The 16,806-nt window shown below is 37.1% G+C and overlaps 1 protein-coding gene across 1 annotated transcript in view; it reads right to left on the bottom strand.

Annotated features, from left to right (window-relative positions):
• Positions 1–16,806, bottom strand: part of SPAG17 (sperm associated antigen 17) — a 111,012-nt gene that overhangs the window by 59,085 nt on the left and 35,121 nt on the right. The window contains exons 8-17 of the mRNA XM_087756878.1: positions 12,427–12,608; positions 9,199–9,354; positions 8,405–8,486; positions 7,921–8,039; positions 6,873–7,010; positions 6,677–6,790; positions 5,068–5,218; positions 3,162–3,392; positions 1,075–1,163; positions 300–416 (exon numbers count right to left, since the gene is read on the bottom strand). Of these exons, the coding sequence (XP_087613004.1) occupies positions 300–416; positions 1,075–1,163; positions 3,162–3,392; positions 5,068–5,218; positions 6,677–6,790; positions 6,873–7,010; positions 7,921–8,039; positions 8,405–8,486; positions 9,199–9,354; positions 12,427–12,608 (1,379 nt within the window). The remainder of the gene's footprint in view (positions 1–299; positions 417–1,074; positions 1,164–3,161; positions 3,393–5,067; positions 5,219–6,676; positions 6,791–6,872; positions 7,011–7,920; positions 8,040–8,404; positions 8,487–9,198; positions 9,355–12,426; positions 12,609–16,806) is intronic.

Below are 16,806 nucleotides of genomic sequence, written 5' to 3'. Positions count from 1 at the left end.
TGAGTCCCGTAACTGCCAGGGAAGATCACCCCTAAGGGCAAGATCATTTTGTCTCCATCACACGTTTAGGTAAAAGACTCACTACCAAAAAGGACGGCTGCAGTTTGGCCAAACCAGGAAATAAAAACCCATTACAAACTAAATTTCACACAAGAAACTGAAAAGCAGCTAAAGAGCAATGTAAAAGGGATAAAACTGAATCAATTATCTAGCAAGGAAATACCCTGTACTGTGCTACTAATTTGTTGTACAGAAACAGGGGGGTGAGTGTATGTACAAGATTGTCAGTGCACAGATACCTGAAGAAGAACATGGGGTTGAAAATGCTCAGTGAAACTCCAGTCTGTCAAACAACGCCTCTGTGTCTTTTTTATTTCTTCTAAGTTTGGTCCTAGACCATAATTTTCCAGACTCGCCTCAAAATACACCAAAACAAAATAATGAATATCAACATTTCAGTGTCAGTTGTATTAAATTAACTGTAATCTTGTTGACTTAACAGACAGCATCCCATGTTGCATCAGTTAATTGCGTAATGCTGCACATGTGTAGACCCGTATGGCACTATTTAATAAAAAACACAATTACTCCCAAAGGTTTTTGGTCTTGGCTTTCTTATGGCAAACATAATCTAAATATTTTTATTATTAGGTTATATGTTTTTGAGTTCTGTAAGCAATTATGAATATTTAAACATGTCCTATGAAGTAATTTTAAAATTGCTATATTTATCCAGGGCTGTATGGCAGGCAGGTGTTTCTGAAGATGCCAAACTACACAGTCTATTAACGTGACACAATTTGGCAACTTCTCTTAATCTCTCATGCTAGTATTTGACCCCTGGTATTCAGTGAAACCAGCACAGAATTGTCATTAGTAGCTTCACCAAGACCCGTCACCTTAAAACTCAAAGAAAGTCATTTCATAGCGCTTATGGCAGTATTCACCAAACATCACAAAATTAATATTTGCACGTAGCATTGCAAAGGAGTCCCCAGTAACGTGTCCTGGCACTGAACAGTATCTTCTGTTGTCTCACGCTATAGAGCAGTTTATTCCATTCCTCACACTTGCCATATCAGAAATAAAAAGGTCCAATTCTTTGTTCAAAACAGGATCAGCCAGACCATCTCTTCCATCTTTGCCATTTGTTTCTGTATGTCCTGGAAATTGAAAGCAGAATTTTAAGAAGCGTTCCAGAAGTTTCAGCCCTAAACACTAAGGTTGGAGTGATGCAATTTCCTTAGCCTCCCTGATGGGATTGCCATCAAGTTGAAGCTTTCTTTTACGACACTAGTCCAATAAATACATGACCAACTCTGCCACACTTCTTTCCTAAAAGAGCACTTCAAAATCCAGGGACAAGGAGTGCCAGACAGCTCATTAGAAAAAAAAAAAAAAAAAAAAATGCTGGCCCTGCCAGTCAAAAAGATTAAAATACTCTAAGAAGTGTCCTCAAGACTCATACATGAAGAACCATTTCTCTGCTTACTATACAAGAGAATCAATAACAAGCATTCCTTTGCACAGGTGACATAAAAAAGGCGGCAAAATAAGTTATGTTGATATCTTCATGTTTTTGAAAAACGCAACATTTTAAACTTGAAATTAATTGGATTTATGGAGTTCTACAAGCTACTGACAGAATATGACTTCTGCCAAGGATCTGACCAGTCATTCCTGACAAACTATCGTTGTTACAATGGCCACCTGATATGAATAGGATGACATCGACACTAACTTCTATGCTCTCATAATTTTTTTAAATAATTTCCTTTTAATAGTATTATTTATGCCCAGAGTTAGGGCAGAGGTCGCTAACATTTGATCAAAATTCACACATACAAGAAAAATACTCTTCCTGGGAGAAAATACGCTGGAGAGTATTTGTTCGTAAGTGGCTCATAAACAGCTCAGCCTCCAGGCATGTATCTGGCTCTGCTTCTCTAGGAAATCAGACCTGTTTACTGACTGCCTCTAGAAGATTTAAGAAATCTGAAAGCAAAAGTTTTCTCTTCCTGGTATTTGCTTTAGCGTTGCAGAAGTGATGAAATGTTAGAGGCTACGTTTGTAACTGCAATATTTAGTATTGTGACTAGCATAAAAGTAAAACTAACACCCAAAAAGCATTCCCAAAATTCGGAAGAGGCAGATAAGCAGGATTCATTTGGCCTGCTCCAACCTTCTAAGCAAAGGATCCCATCTAAGCTGGTTGCCTAGGCATCTATATTAGGAAAGCATGGGCAACATCACAAATCTAAAGGTATAGCAGCTTAAACTGACCTAATTTCTATTTTTCTCACATCCCAGAAAAATAATGTCTTGTTTTTAATGTTGCTTCTTGGCCAGAACTGCTCCAACACTGCTTCAGGCCAACAGCTTTTCATTATGTTACAATCTGCAGAAGGAGAATATGTAGAACTTGCAGAAAATTCACTCCGCATTGTCTACAAGAGATCTCCATCGCTGATCCTTCTATCCAAAATGTTCCCATTCTAATATGAATGAGATAGTTATAATGGTTCAAATGTCACACAGTAACTTGCTAAAGATCTACTAATTGCACAGACTGCAAATGAAGAAAAAAATTTATAGGAAAAAGCATGTGTGCTTGTATAATTACAACATACGGCACATCTTTTTTTAATTTTCAACTTTTTATATCACCTTCTAGAGTCCTCATGTGTGTTATATATCCTTTCCACTTCCTAATACTCATTCACTAGTACTCATCTAATTAACCTTATACATCACTTTTGATTTCACTCGGTGGTTCCTACAGAGTTTGTAGACTCGGCTGCCATCATAACTCACAAAAGCCTGTATTCAGAAAGGTGTTGGAGCACGTCTTCAGTATTTTGTCTCTAAAATATATTTGATGTCATAAGCAATAAAACAGTTTTCTAGTACACACTTTTCTACAGATGTCATTTTAAAGAGTTGCTTAAATAAACCATTAATGTCATACAAAAGAGCTAACTTTTGTCTTTATCTAGTAATCCTACACATATACTCAATGTACAGACTATATAAGACTTGAAATTCAGTGATTTGTACAAGTAAGAAAAAAAAAAATCACAACCCTGAAATAGCAAAGGATATGGTAAAATAAATAGTGGATTTAAATTCTTCAGGAGTAATGTAAACAGAGAATTTTTTACCAGAGCCTCTTGGAGATTTCCCACTAAACTTCTTTTCCATAAGGAATAGTCGTCTCAGCTGTCTTGCAAACCGGGCTGGATTATCCCAAGGGATATAAGACACTGCAGAATCACCTCCAACCATAGATCCAGAGCTCTCCAGGAGACCAGAGTCACTCAGCCCAGTCAGCCTCAGGCTCTCAAAAGTAAACACTCTGAAGGCTCTTTCTACTTCAGCCGAACTCAGAGGTTCTAGAAAAGAATTACAATCATTAACTGAAAGTGTCCTTATGGCTCAGCAGAAGATAAATAGAAGACTATGTAAGTGTATTGTTCTTGGCAACTCCGCAAAAGCCAACAACAATTTCCTTAATGGTATTGGATCAAATTATGTGAGCTACATTTTACACTGCATTCGAAGTCGAATGCTTCCAAATTGCAAAATGATATGCCTAACTATTAATCCATCTCAAATGAAGCGTTTCCTACATCTGAATACCTCTTGGCTCATTAACTTTATATAAATGATGTTGATTTTAAAATACTGAGTAGACTTTATCAAACCAGTTAACAACTAGGTATTTTCAGTTCATAAAAAAGGCTTCATTATCATAATTTTTTTTATTATCTGTAGCTTCTCAAACCAAGTATCAAATGTTTTTTTCTCTTCAGACAAAATTTTACACATAGTTTATACAGAAGTATGCAAGGTGCAAAGGCAATAATAAATCCTATTTATGGTTGTATGCATTGGTGTCCATATAACAATGATAATCACGAGAAGGACTGAATTTTAAGACAGGTAGTTCAGCGTCCAAATCATACGAAGCGTATCTTCAGTTTGAAATGTTTTCTCTTTATGGTAGTTAAACAGCCAAGCATGTCACACATCTTGAAAATGTTGGATATCTCATCTTCTGTTCGAATCAATCACCTTCTTTATAAAAGCAAAGACATTGCTAAGTTAAGCGCTGGGAGAGTTTGGCAGTATAGTATGGCCCTGTGAAGACCATCAAATTTGATACCCATCAGCTGGAATGCTACAGCAATACAGAATACCTTAATAGCTTAATGTCCCAAATGAACATACCAACAACTAGAAACAATGCAGCAAGTGTAAATTAATCCAACACAAGGGATTTCAGGACTGAATAGCTGGGAAAGTACCTTCAAATCCTGTGCCTTATATGACGGCATAAATGTAACCAAAGGGATTTGGATGTTTATATTTCTTAGTAGTCCAGCGTAAACTTTCAAAACTACCTAAGGGTATTTATGCAGTCTTTGGGATTGTTTCACAGTGTACGTCATGGTGGTATGCACACTCCAAGAAAAGGTAACTGCAGAAGTGATTATGGTTGAAGAAGTGAATGGATTCTTGGTTTGATAAAGGGACTGTTATAAAAGCCATTTCATTATTAACACCAACAGCTTACACAGAATACATTCTGAAAGCCATTTATTGCCCAATAAAAATCTTTGACCTAAGATATATGTGCTCCTCCACCAAAAGGGCATTAGTAAGTAAGTGTACAGATTATGTCAGTGTCTCCCAAAATGCATTCTACGTCCTAGGATCAAAATAGCAATTTGTACAACTATTTATTTTTCTCAGATTTAGTAAGTGGTTTTATGTTTGTGAATATAAATAAATGAGTTCTAACATACTTCCAGCTCTTAGTCATGCAATATTTAATACTCATACAGCCTTGCCCATTAACCATGAAACTGAGGTCTAAAGTTAGCCCTAGCTTGTATAGTAGGCTAAGGTATAAGCAAGAATGTGAAAATGGGAAATTTCTGCAAAGGTTTTAGGCAGCTGAAAAAAAACTTGTCCCAAAATTCCTGTTATTTAATTGGCTCATCAACCAGAAGAAAAAAAAAAAAAATTGAAGATGCATATCAATGAAAAAGAAAATCAGTTTACCACTGGTACAATAATGCATGAGCTCGTGAACTCTGGCCAAGCGTTTAGTGTTGTTTTCAGCTGAAGGAAAGGCGAAATGGATAAGTTCTGTAAGAGGCAGTTTATCCATCATTTCACGTTCAATCTTTTCTGGATTTAAGTTCTTCTGGACCTGGAACAAAACCCAAAGTACCAGAGTTAAAGTAAACTTTCACATCAGTGGATTTCTAAAAATTATGTTTGAATAAAGAAGTCTTTTTATAGCAAAAGACATAAGCATGTGCTTAAGTTAGCAGGACATAAATTTGAGCATGTGCTGTGCTTGCAGTGTGTTATTGAATCGTGGTGTCAGATATTTTAGGCAGAAAAAATGAAATACATAAGAGAATAACTGACAGCATAATAACAGACACTTGTTAGAAGATATTTTCCTGTGCTAGCTAGACTCAAAAATTCTGGAATACAGAAATATGTACTGATCTATTCAGACAGGCAGAAGGTACCTTCCACATATCTTTCAGCTGGTCTGTGCTACTTCCCACGGTAATGAAGTCTGTAAACTCGTTGACCAGTCTGTGACTGCAGCATCCCTATATATTTAAGGGTTTCTCTTTTGAGACTTATTGGTATCTTTCAGCTTTGCTCTTTTTAGTATTACGCACTTACAGTACCTTTGTCTGGGACGGTATCTTCCAAATCTTTTTCCTGTAACCACTCAAACATTGTGCTATATCCTGAATTTCCTCTGCAGCAAGTACATCATATACATCAAGCATATGCCTGCTAAGAGCACCTCTCTTGGTGATTACTTAGTCCTTCCTTTTGCTTGAGTACCACCAACATGTCAAGCTTGATTTGTTTCTGAGTACTGTTTTAATCAAGGGTTGTCAAAGTATTCCATAGACAATTTGTAATTCATGAAGCCAGGCAGATACACCTTAGCTATGAAATCTAGAACTGTATTATCACTTGTATTGCCTTCAGAGTATTTTCAAAGTTTAATTGTAAAACTACACCCTGGCTTTGGAAAAAATTGAGGAATTCATAGTGTTTTTTTGGTTCAGAACGTCTGGGAACAGTTACTTTGAAATAATCCCAAACCTTGCAGTCTCAAACTTTCTGCCTTTGTTAGAATTTGGCAATGTCCTGGGTATACACTATGCTCCAACTATTTAGCCAACCTGAGCACACTTCTTGTGTTCACTAACAAACTCTGTATCTTTTCTGGTACTCCTCTACATCTAGAATGTATCGAGTCTATGTGTTAAATCACTGTTGTCAAGTTAGTAACTCATTTTCCACAGTTTCATCAGTGTTTGACTACAGTAAATCAACAGAGTTCTGTAATATCTCTTATCTATGCCAAAGGCTAAACATTCTTCCTAATAATGCAAACAGATCACTGAAATCAATATAATGCTTTATGTTTGTGACGCGTTCTCTGTCAGTAGCAGTAACTCATTGCTTCTTAAGCACACTAAACACATCTGTTAGTGCATCTATCTCGGCAGGAAAAATCTAGGCTATACTGTTCTGCTTTGTAAAAACACCACTCCATCCTTTCCAGTGCATTAAGTATTCACTGCCTGTGGACTTTAGAACTGTTTACGTATGACAGGTAGCACTATACCTTCAGCAGGTGCAACCGCTGAGCCAGGGTATCGTGGTAGTTAAATAAGAGTGGGTACTCGGGGGCGACAGCCTTTTCTTCACTATATTTAGGAGAAAAGTAGTCATATAGATTCTGTTAAAAAAGAAAGATGCATTAAACTCCAACAATTAGATTTATTTGTCCTTTTAGGAAATGAACAAAAGACAATACAAACCTTTTTTTCACTCTCAGAAAGTGAAAGAGAAGGAAGGATGGAGGCTATATGATCTGCAATGGTATGATGCAGCCCATCCACCCGGGGCTCTGGCACCACCAGACTAGGTGGTATAAGGTCGTCTTCACTTGCAATAACCTGGCAAACGTGATATACGTTAGCTGTCATTACAGTATGACTGCTGCTTAACTTCATTAAAACTACCAACCAGATCCTACTATAAGCTAAACACATGTCCATAAATTTTGTCAGGAAAGAAAACCATAATTTTTTTCTACAAGAAGTAAAAATGCAATTCTCCACGCTAGTTCCTGCCCCAAACAAAGACTATGGAAACTGGAATTAAATGTTTTCTCCTGTTATTCACTTTTGGAAGTATGAGAAGAAAAATATTTCCAACTTGAAATGTTAAGAATTGCTAATGAACATAGATAATTAAACACTAACTGTGTATCAAGCGTTGGACCTTATTTTGAGTATTTTTGCCTGAATCTGATTTTCAGACTAAATTGCAAAAAGTAAAAAATAAGATTGTGCTGAAATTTTATTTCTAAAAGAAGGAAGATTTCCAAATCATACTGTGGGTCCTTGCTGACTCATAGGCTGTGCCTGAACCCAACAAAAGTCAGATCTGTCTAGCACTAGCATTGATACACGCCACTTCTGCGTTAGGCTTGCCCCAAGACCTTTATACTGAGCAAAACAGTAAAAGTTCAGTATCAATAACATTGCTGCAGGACACAAAAACTCGTTAGTGACTTAGCTAAGAAATTACACCTTTCTCCTCATTTGATTATATTGGATCTGTAGTCTTGGAAAAAAATTTTGGAATAACGCTGTATATACAGGGTAAGTGCACAACATGAAAGAAACCCAAAGAAGTCACTTCTGAGTGGTGATTCCTTTCTATTGAACTTCCTTGGTCAGTGCCTCCATGCACAGTCTCTTATTTTAGGCTGAAACAGATGGATTTATTGATCTTTGATCAATTCATTATACCAGCTCTAAGCCGAATTAGCCACAGGAATTATAAAGAGAATATTCCCACCTGTTCCAACATACAGTTCAGCATTAAGGGTACAGAAAAGTACTCCTCGGGAATCTGACTCAGCAAGTCATTGTAATACCTCATGTCCACAGAAGCAGCCAAAACAGAAGCTTCTTCCTCTGTTGTAATAAGAGATAAAACATTAAGATTGGTAATATAAATGGGCATTTCTGAAGAAATCAACCAGTTCAACCTTCAGACAATTTTTCTTAAAAAAAGACTAACAAAGTCCCTTACTGTAGAGCTCTTAAATCTGACTGTGACGAGGAACAAATAGGAAAAGTGATTCTCTAAAGAACTTAGTTATCACCACTGCAGTTTCCAGAGATTTTCACAATGTATTCACCAAGAAACTACTCTCACAACATCAAATCACATCTTCAGCTTACTGTGCAAATAATTTCAAAGATTTGTGTTGTCGGATGAATGAATAGTACAACAGAGCAAACAGCTACAGACCAGTGCTTGAATCCTTGAGACATACCCTGTGACAAAATTACTGCTGGCAGAATTTCTTCTGCTTGCCCTTTTTTCTTTGAAGGTGTGATCTGTGATGCTGGTTGTACCTAAAGGAACAAAAATAAAAAACCTTGGAACAAATGAGGATTGCACAAATAGGTGGGAGAAATTAACTTCATTTAGCTTTGGTTACTTACCCTAGACTAGATGCTAAACTTTTAAACGGCTGGTGCTAGGGGAGGCAAACCCTACCTAACTGAATGGAACAAGATAGTAAGAATGTAGTTTTATGAATGCTTTAAATGAGCATTCAGTAGTACTGCTACAAATGGAGTAAGCCCATTTTTTCCCTGCCACTGATTTACGTCCTATAAGCCACTTTCTTCTGCCCACTTAAGCTTTTGTCTACTGTGACCAAAATAAAGAAACTGATCTTGGATAGAACTAATAATCTTCTCTGGGTAGTTCACAGATCTGCAACAAGACATAGTAGCTCCACAGAGGCATAGGGATTTTTCCAGACACAAGAAGGTGCCACCTGAAGCTATTTAAGTCATTTTTACACCTGTGGTACTTTATGCCAGCACCTGTGTGATACTTCCAATTTTCCTTTCTTGTTTCCCCAGTGCTCTGCTATTTTTTTTTCTATTTTTTAGGTTTAAAATGCTGATGGCAAAAATCCCAATTTCACTCACAAAAAATTACACATGGAGTGATGGTCCAAAGTGAATTTTTGAGTGCAGAATTAAAGACAGACAATTCTAGCCTATAACTAGTTATTCTCTACAAGAAGCATGGTAAAGCACAAAGGAACCTTGCCTCAGTTACAGGTGGTTGTGTTGATTTGCTCTCCGATAATGCAGGCACATTAACAAACTTGGTGTTTTCCAAGTAGTTACAATGCTGTCTTCTCCAGTCCAGGCAGTCATACATTAAACAAGCAATGCTTTCGAACAGCGCAGTGCCAAATGCAAGCTATGACAGAAAATCAGATACAAAGGATGAAGTTTGCATACAAAACTGTCATGTAACTTAGCCATGAGTCATTAGCTCTCTAACTAGCTGATCTACAACTATTTTAAAATCCTCCAAGGGATTTTTTTCTCTACTAATTCAAAATGTTTTATAGTTACTCTAAGCAAACAAGGTCTCCTCACCTTTATTTCCTTAAACACTGCCACACCACAGTATGGACTGAGTATCACCCAATTGCTTTAGTTGTTATAAAGCCTAGCTTGTCTTAACAGTAACCATTCAAGCTCTCCTCTCTTGCAACTGGAATTTAGGTTATTTTTTTGAATGGGAAGGATCAGGAGAGGTAGCTTAAAATAATTGTTTTATATCATATGTGCATGTTTCTACTGGTGATCAACCTGCAGCGTATTTGCAAGGTCAACTATTCTCCTGCCCTAGAAGAATAAAAAAAATAATAAACCCCACCAACCAACTAATCAATGCCATCTCATATTATTTTCTTTCTTTCTGTTGCCCTTTTAAAACAAAGAAAGCCTCAACTACTGAACTCCGAATTCCATAGTTGTGCAAGCAAAGGAATGTCAGCATACCAGCCCAACGCCCAAAGGGAGAGTGCTGTATCTGCAAAAGTCTGACAAGGAAAGAGTCAAGGTTCTTGAGGTGGTGTACTGTGGCTTTCACCAAGGCTTGGGAGGAATAAAAAGAATAATACCAACCGCTGTTTTAAGTGTGAAATGTCTTTGTACAAATACCAAAGCCCTATCTGAGGCCACATGTCATGCTCCAGTTTCAGTGGCTTTAATGGACATATTCTTCCCCTGTACATCCTAGACATTGTGGAAAAGATGAAATTATTATAATTTTTAGACAATGTCTGTCAACAGCCCTTTTCTGAGTGATTATTTCACTCTTGTGAAAGTAGGGGAAGTCTCTTGTACTAAGAAGTTTGCCTCTAAGAGGTGGTTATCAACTTAGGAAACTTAAAATTGAGAAATGCAAAAATGAAACATGGCAAAGAAGCTATTATTAAGCACTAAATATATTAGCTGATCCTTAAGAAGTATTAAGCATCTGCTTCTTCAACTCAGACCCCCTTTATGGCACCTCAAAATGAGCACCCCAAATCACTGATCGGTTATGGAATACTTGTCTCAGTTTTCATAACATTTGAAGACTAGAGGAGATATTTGGGAGAGAAGTTCTATTTGTGAAAGCAGAATTTTCAGAGTTAATATTCTTGTACCTTTGTTCTTCCAATGGGATACTCTTCTGAAAAATGGGTTAGTATAAAAAACTTTCCATTCATACATTACTTACAAGAGATCACTAGGGCACATGAAAATTTCAGTTCAAGTACTGGAGTGTTTTGAATGCACTATCTTTTAAACAAAACAAGAATTTTTACAAAGTTCCAAGTAACACAACCTGGCTCTGCTCAATGGGACACATGCAAAGTTTAGCCACGTTGTGTGTATAGCCATATTACATGTATAATTACAGTTTTGTGATTCAATTTACTTGCTCTCTCCTCTTCTCAGAAGAGACAGAGATACTTGTCAAAAGTTCTCAGAGTCTAACAACTAGTGACTCTTCAGTAAAAGAAAAAAATTTTTGGTAATATTTTCCTTTCTAAATATTTGAAATATGAAAGTGACAATTACTTGCTATATATAATAATCATTTTTCTATCAATGTCTAACAATTTGTCACAAGAGTTTTCCTTCTGTATGTCTTGGACTTCAGGGATGCAGCAAGCTAGGACTTGGAGACTCTCCAGGAAGCCCACTAGAGCAGACTTACTCTATCCACCTATGATTTCACAACTTACATTCTGCCCATCTGTTTCTTTAAAAAACTTACAAATGTTCCTACTTCTTTAGAGCTCTGTTGAATTCTGAGATACAGAAGAATGGGAAATTACAGCTACAATCTGCTGGAACAATTTCAGTGACAGGTCATTTTTCTTTTATTTCAGTTATATAGCTGCTCGCAGGATATTCACGAGTAGCAACGGTCCCCTATAAGATGTGATTATGGGGAAGATAGACAAGATTAAAAAACTTCTTTCCCAAAATAGGCTTCATATTTTAAGATTAGATCTGGTAAGTAATGTTGTAAGTGGCAAGCCTACACATTTCCACAATTGAGGCATTTTTAGTGAATGCCTTGGAAACCACTGTGGATTTAGCCAAACTCAGTTCTGATCCCTTCAGGATCAAGGGTACTTCCTAGCTCACCAGATTGTTTATGTACAGGATTTAATGCACTATAAGTAAGTGTTAGGAGAGTGTAGCCTGTCCGAATACTATAGCCCACAAATACAGTACGTTAAATTATGGCATGTTGCTTTATTTTGCTTTAGCAGTTTATATTTTTTAGTGCTGCCATTGTGGATTGAAAAATACCGGACCCTTTTACCTCACTAGACTTGAGAACCTAGGGTGGAAAAAATTTCTAATGGTTCACTTTCTCTTCCAGTGCCTGGTAATAGTCCTGATTCAGCACGCTATAATGAGTAATAAATAGTCCTGACTCAGCAGACTATAATGAGTAACAAGCCAGAGGCATGTTTTGGGTTGGACAAAAAGAAGTGGTGCTGGGTATGCTAAAACAACATTTTATATCAAAAAGCATTCTTGCATTCATTTTAATTTGTTCTCATGCAATGGTTCTGAGATACAGTAAGTAGACCTGCTGTTATGAGGACAAAAATATAATTTTTGTGTTATTTCATACTGACATCTGACTCTCAAATGAGATCCAAATTGAGTCTGTGTAAAAATGCTGAATAAATTTAATACCTCAAACTGTTTTAAAACTCTGCTGCTGTGGCCTACAATAGTAAGAAACTCCAAGTCTGGTGTTTTTATTCAAAGGACTCCTTGTGAATACACACTGAATAAACTTGTCGGATACTTAGCAAATGATTTTTTTTTCAAGGTTAAAAATATATTAACTACTCTGGTTCTGCTTCATAGAAGACTAAGCCAAAATTCCTGTCATTTCTCAATTGGTCTTAGATGTTACAAACCCCAAAGCACGCCATGCATTCTGAAAGCAGAATCTACTGACCAGCATTTCTCTGTCAGACCAGTCAGGGGGAAAGGCGCTCTCCTTAACTAGGTGATGAAGTATGGCAACATCAAAGAGACTTGATCCATGCTTCCCACTGTTCAGAACCGGCTCCAGGTATTTCCAAAATGTTTCCAGGTCTTTGATAGCTTCATCTTTCTTTCTTTTCTCTGCTTCTACAACTAAAACTTATAAGTATTAGATAAATCATGGTACAATGTCTTCCTTTTACAGAAAGCACAAATCATATATTAGTCTTCCATAAGTACTGTTAAAATATTCCCATCCTCAGAGCCTCAGCAAAAATCTGACACCCAACTTTGGGATTAAAAAACTCCAGGAAGATAAAGCTTCAGTAAAACATGGTAGTTCTTTCAGGAAAAAAACAAAACCAAGACCAGAACCACCCCCCTACCTCTCCCCTTCAAACTAAACAGCAGCAGTGAATGTTTGAAACCTAGGAAATGTAAAAATCCCAGGTTGCACTTTTTCAAAGTTGCCAGCACCTACCTTGATGAACATGTTCTTTAACTATAGGGTAAGCAAGCCGTATTATCACAATTTTATTGGCGTGGAAATTGGGGCAAAAGGAGATTAAGGTACAGTATGACTATGAATAGCAAGCCTAGAAGCTGTATGGTTTCCATTTTTACTGCATAGTAATCATCCATTTTCAAAGGTGCTCTAGCTACAGAGAAAAAAGAAGTTCTCTCTTAATGCCAACCTTACAATCACACTCTGGAATCCAAGATGAACCCTACTTTTTGTAGCCGAATTTAAGAGATGTAAGGACGCTAAGCCTGCAGTGACTTGCCTTCATTTGGACTTATGGGTGCTCAGGCACTTCTAAAAGCTAAATACGAAGGCCAAATACCTCACTTGTATAATTTTAGTGGCCCCATGGGTTTAAAACAAAACAACGCAGTGAGGCTGTGGACTCTTCCAAAAATGCTGATCTCCTGAAGGTTTTCCAAGTTATATGCGCCTCCTGTAGCAGCCATCAGAAACGTTTGCCAATGAACTCATGAAATGGTTTTATCATGATTTGGAAGATATTTCCCATTAAGTGACTCCAGAAACTGGGTAGAAGACCTGGGAACTCTGCCAAAAGATTCTGTAGGTATAAGACATTCTCATGAGTTCAAGGGGAGACTGAACAAGTACTTAAAAACCAGACAAACTAAATCCATCACAGGATTTAGACAAACACATCAGGATAATCCCCTGACTTGAAAATAAGTGGTGGCTAGATGATCTATGCATTGAGAAGTTTCATACATGCTTTTCCTACTACTCTTTTCCTTGGGCATCAGTTTATGAGCACTTCTGGAGGTAGATCACTGGCCTTGATCTTCAACAGTTCTATGCTCCTAACAGCTCACCTCAGTCACGGGATCATACTTTCTCTTTGTTTTTCATCTGCTCATGAAAGGTATCCTCTAATTCAGGACAAGACCTCACCTGTGGCAACATTCCCCTAACAAACTCAGATTTGAAAGTACATCTCAGCAGTGTAACAGCATCGAGGGCTGCTCAGTCAATGGATTAATCTCTTTGCATTTTTGAATTTTGAATGGCACTGTGCTAATAGCATTGTAGCTAGACATTCCTGCTTTACAATAGAAGAATAATAACTTTTTACTAACTCCGTCCCATAGTTTAATAATAAAAAACACACAAAAATGTGTACGACACTTAGGTTTCCACTTTCACAGAAACATCATGGCTTGCCAAGATCAATCATTAGATGCTCTGCCTTTGACTATTGCCTCCCCTCTTAACTCTTTTGCCTTGCAGTCTTAAGGCTTTTCTTTCCTCAAGTATATTTTCATCATGTAAACCCTCTCAGAATGAATTAAAGCTTTCATGAGTAACCCCAAAAGAAGGTGCAGAAGCTGGGAGAAACTGTCGATACAGAAGAGATTTGGCAAAACCCCGGAGAGGAACTGAATTCAGTAATAGAACTGAGACAGTACCCAGCAGTACACTACATGATTTTGGAACAACAACAAAAAATCTGTTATCATCATATAACCATAGAAGAAAAACATCTAATATATACTAATACATGGCATAGTGATTTTGAACCATCACAGCGAAAACAGAAATCCTAGAATCACTAGGATGTGTCAGGTCACATATTTCTAGAACAAATGGAGAAAAATGAATTCCATTTTGTCAGGCTGAGAGATTAGTCTGAGTTCTCTCATTAGCTCTCAGAAAAGCTGAACTAGTAGTAACACAGCCACTAGAGTGATTAGAGGAACAGAAAACTAACATATGAAAGGGTACTAAGAGTGCTTGACTTGGTAACATCACAAAATGAAAGCCATTAGGGGATGCAAACACCTGGGAAGAAAAAGAACATGAAAGCTGTGGTCCCTAATCCATGATTCATGCGCATTCACGCTAGGAACAACAGAAACGCTGTAACATGATTGCATTTACAGGTTAACGTCTTCCCTTCTCAAAGTATCTCCGTACATTATTGAAATGATCAACCATGATCTGTTTTGTAAGTCATTCAGCTACGAAATACTTAAGTTAATGCCTGCTCCAAGGCACAATTAACTACATCTGTATCGCTGCTGACAAATGTTTGTCTTAATATAACCTTAAAAGCCTCAAAGACTCAATAATATTCCTACTCAGTCTACTTCAGTACTTCACTAACCTCACCTGTGGGAAGTTTCTTCCTGCTAATTTGTATTTTCTCTATTACAATTTAAACTCTTCATTTTGTGTTCTAGCCTTTTACAAACTTTATCATTTCTCCACTACATCATTCAGCCTTCTCTTCTTAAGTTTAAGGATAACAATTCCATTTTTTTTCCTCATAGGTAAAATTTTATAGATCCCTAATAATTTTCTTTTCCATCATTTGGAATTTTTCTGATTGGCATACATTTCTTACAAGGTCTTGCCTTACTACTGTGTTGCATGATAAGATCACTTCAGGTATTTTTTAGGACATTCTCATTTATAATCTGTAGATGGTATTTGTTTTTTAGTGGCATAGTGATATTGCTGACATGTTCATTTTTGAAGTCAGCATGATAGCTTATCTTTCAAACCTGTCATCTAGCCATCTGTTTCCTAGCCTTCATTTGTACATTTAATTATTCCTGTATAAGCATAGTATATTGTCTATATTAAACAAAAGTCTTTTTTCCAGATTATTATTCTCTATTCTGTCAAGAACATTTTGCATTTGAATCACACCCTCTTATTCCAATACCCATGACGATACCAAACAATACCAGACCCAGCACAAATTCCCTTGAGTCTGCTGCATGCATCCTTCTATTCAACAGCGCACCTCTAACAGCTACTCCACAGAGACCAAGATTTTTGAATGAAACTGCACCTACTACACATTTCTTTTGATCTAGACCCACCTTGCTCACTGCGGGCTAGGTAAAATAGCCTTATTAAAACCCAAATATACAACATAGACTACTCCTCTGCTCAGAAGATCAGTGCTTCACTTTGTAAAGAAATTAAACTTACCTGACGTGATTTGTTCTTGAACAGCATACACTAGCTGTTACTCATCTCCTCATTCCTCTTTTAAGTGCTTATAAATTATTTGTTCCAGTACTTTTCCAGACACAGAAATTAAGCAGATTACAGTACCTTGACTATTTATCTTCCTCACAACTCTTTTTCCACTGTCTCACTTGCTCTTTATGAGTTCTCAAATATAAATGAGAATGGCAGGCAGATCGTTAAACAGAATACAATCTAAGTTAATCTGAATCAGATGATCTGAAAAGTTCTCCACCTTACCTAAGTAGTACTCAGTTATTTTACCTGTTCCTCCACAATTTGAAGCTGAATCTTTCTGCTACCAGCATTAACTGTGGTTAGTTATAACTACCACCTGTCTGCAATTGTATTTGTAGTGAAAACAGATTAACCCCCCAACACACCTGCCAGCAAGTACCACCCAAAGCCCCCCTCAAACATTAACCCCTGCCAGCTGTCTCAGGACCACCTCCTGACAGTTATTCCTCTCTGTTGAGCAGCAGACAAACATTTTCCTTGGTCCTCCTCCTGCATCCCATTTTGTATCGTGGCATTTCTGATTTTGTGCCAATAGGCTCATAATAAACATATATTCTCATTCCTAGTGACCTGACCTATTTCCAATTCTTAAATGCTTCCTTATATCTGAGGTCCACAAAGAACGCATGGTTTAGCCAAGCTGTTTTCTTACTGCAACCTATCCTTTCTTAGTAACAGGGAAAGCTTGCATTACTACGTATAATACTACTTACACAAGATACTATCATCTATATTTACATTTTTCCCCTTTAAAAAGTTTGCTTACAAATTTTACTTACTAATTATCTAAGTTTACTGAACTCTTCCTGCTAT

This window comes from Nipponia nippon, unplaced genomic scaffold (assembly GCF_047370975.1).
Source record: "Nipponia nippon isolate SJK-2023a ecotype South Korea unplaced genomic scaffold, ASM4737097v1 scaffold_2, whole genome shotgun sequence".
Taxonomy (NCBI): Eukaryota; Metazoa; Chordata; class Aves; order Pelecaniformes; family Threskiornithidae; genus Nipponia; species Nipponia nippon.
Note: the sequence above shows the minus strand (reverse complement) of the source record. Positions and strands in the feature narration are given on the sequence as shown.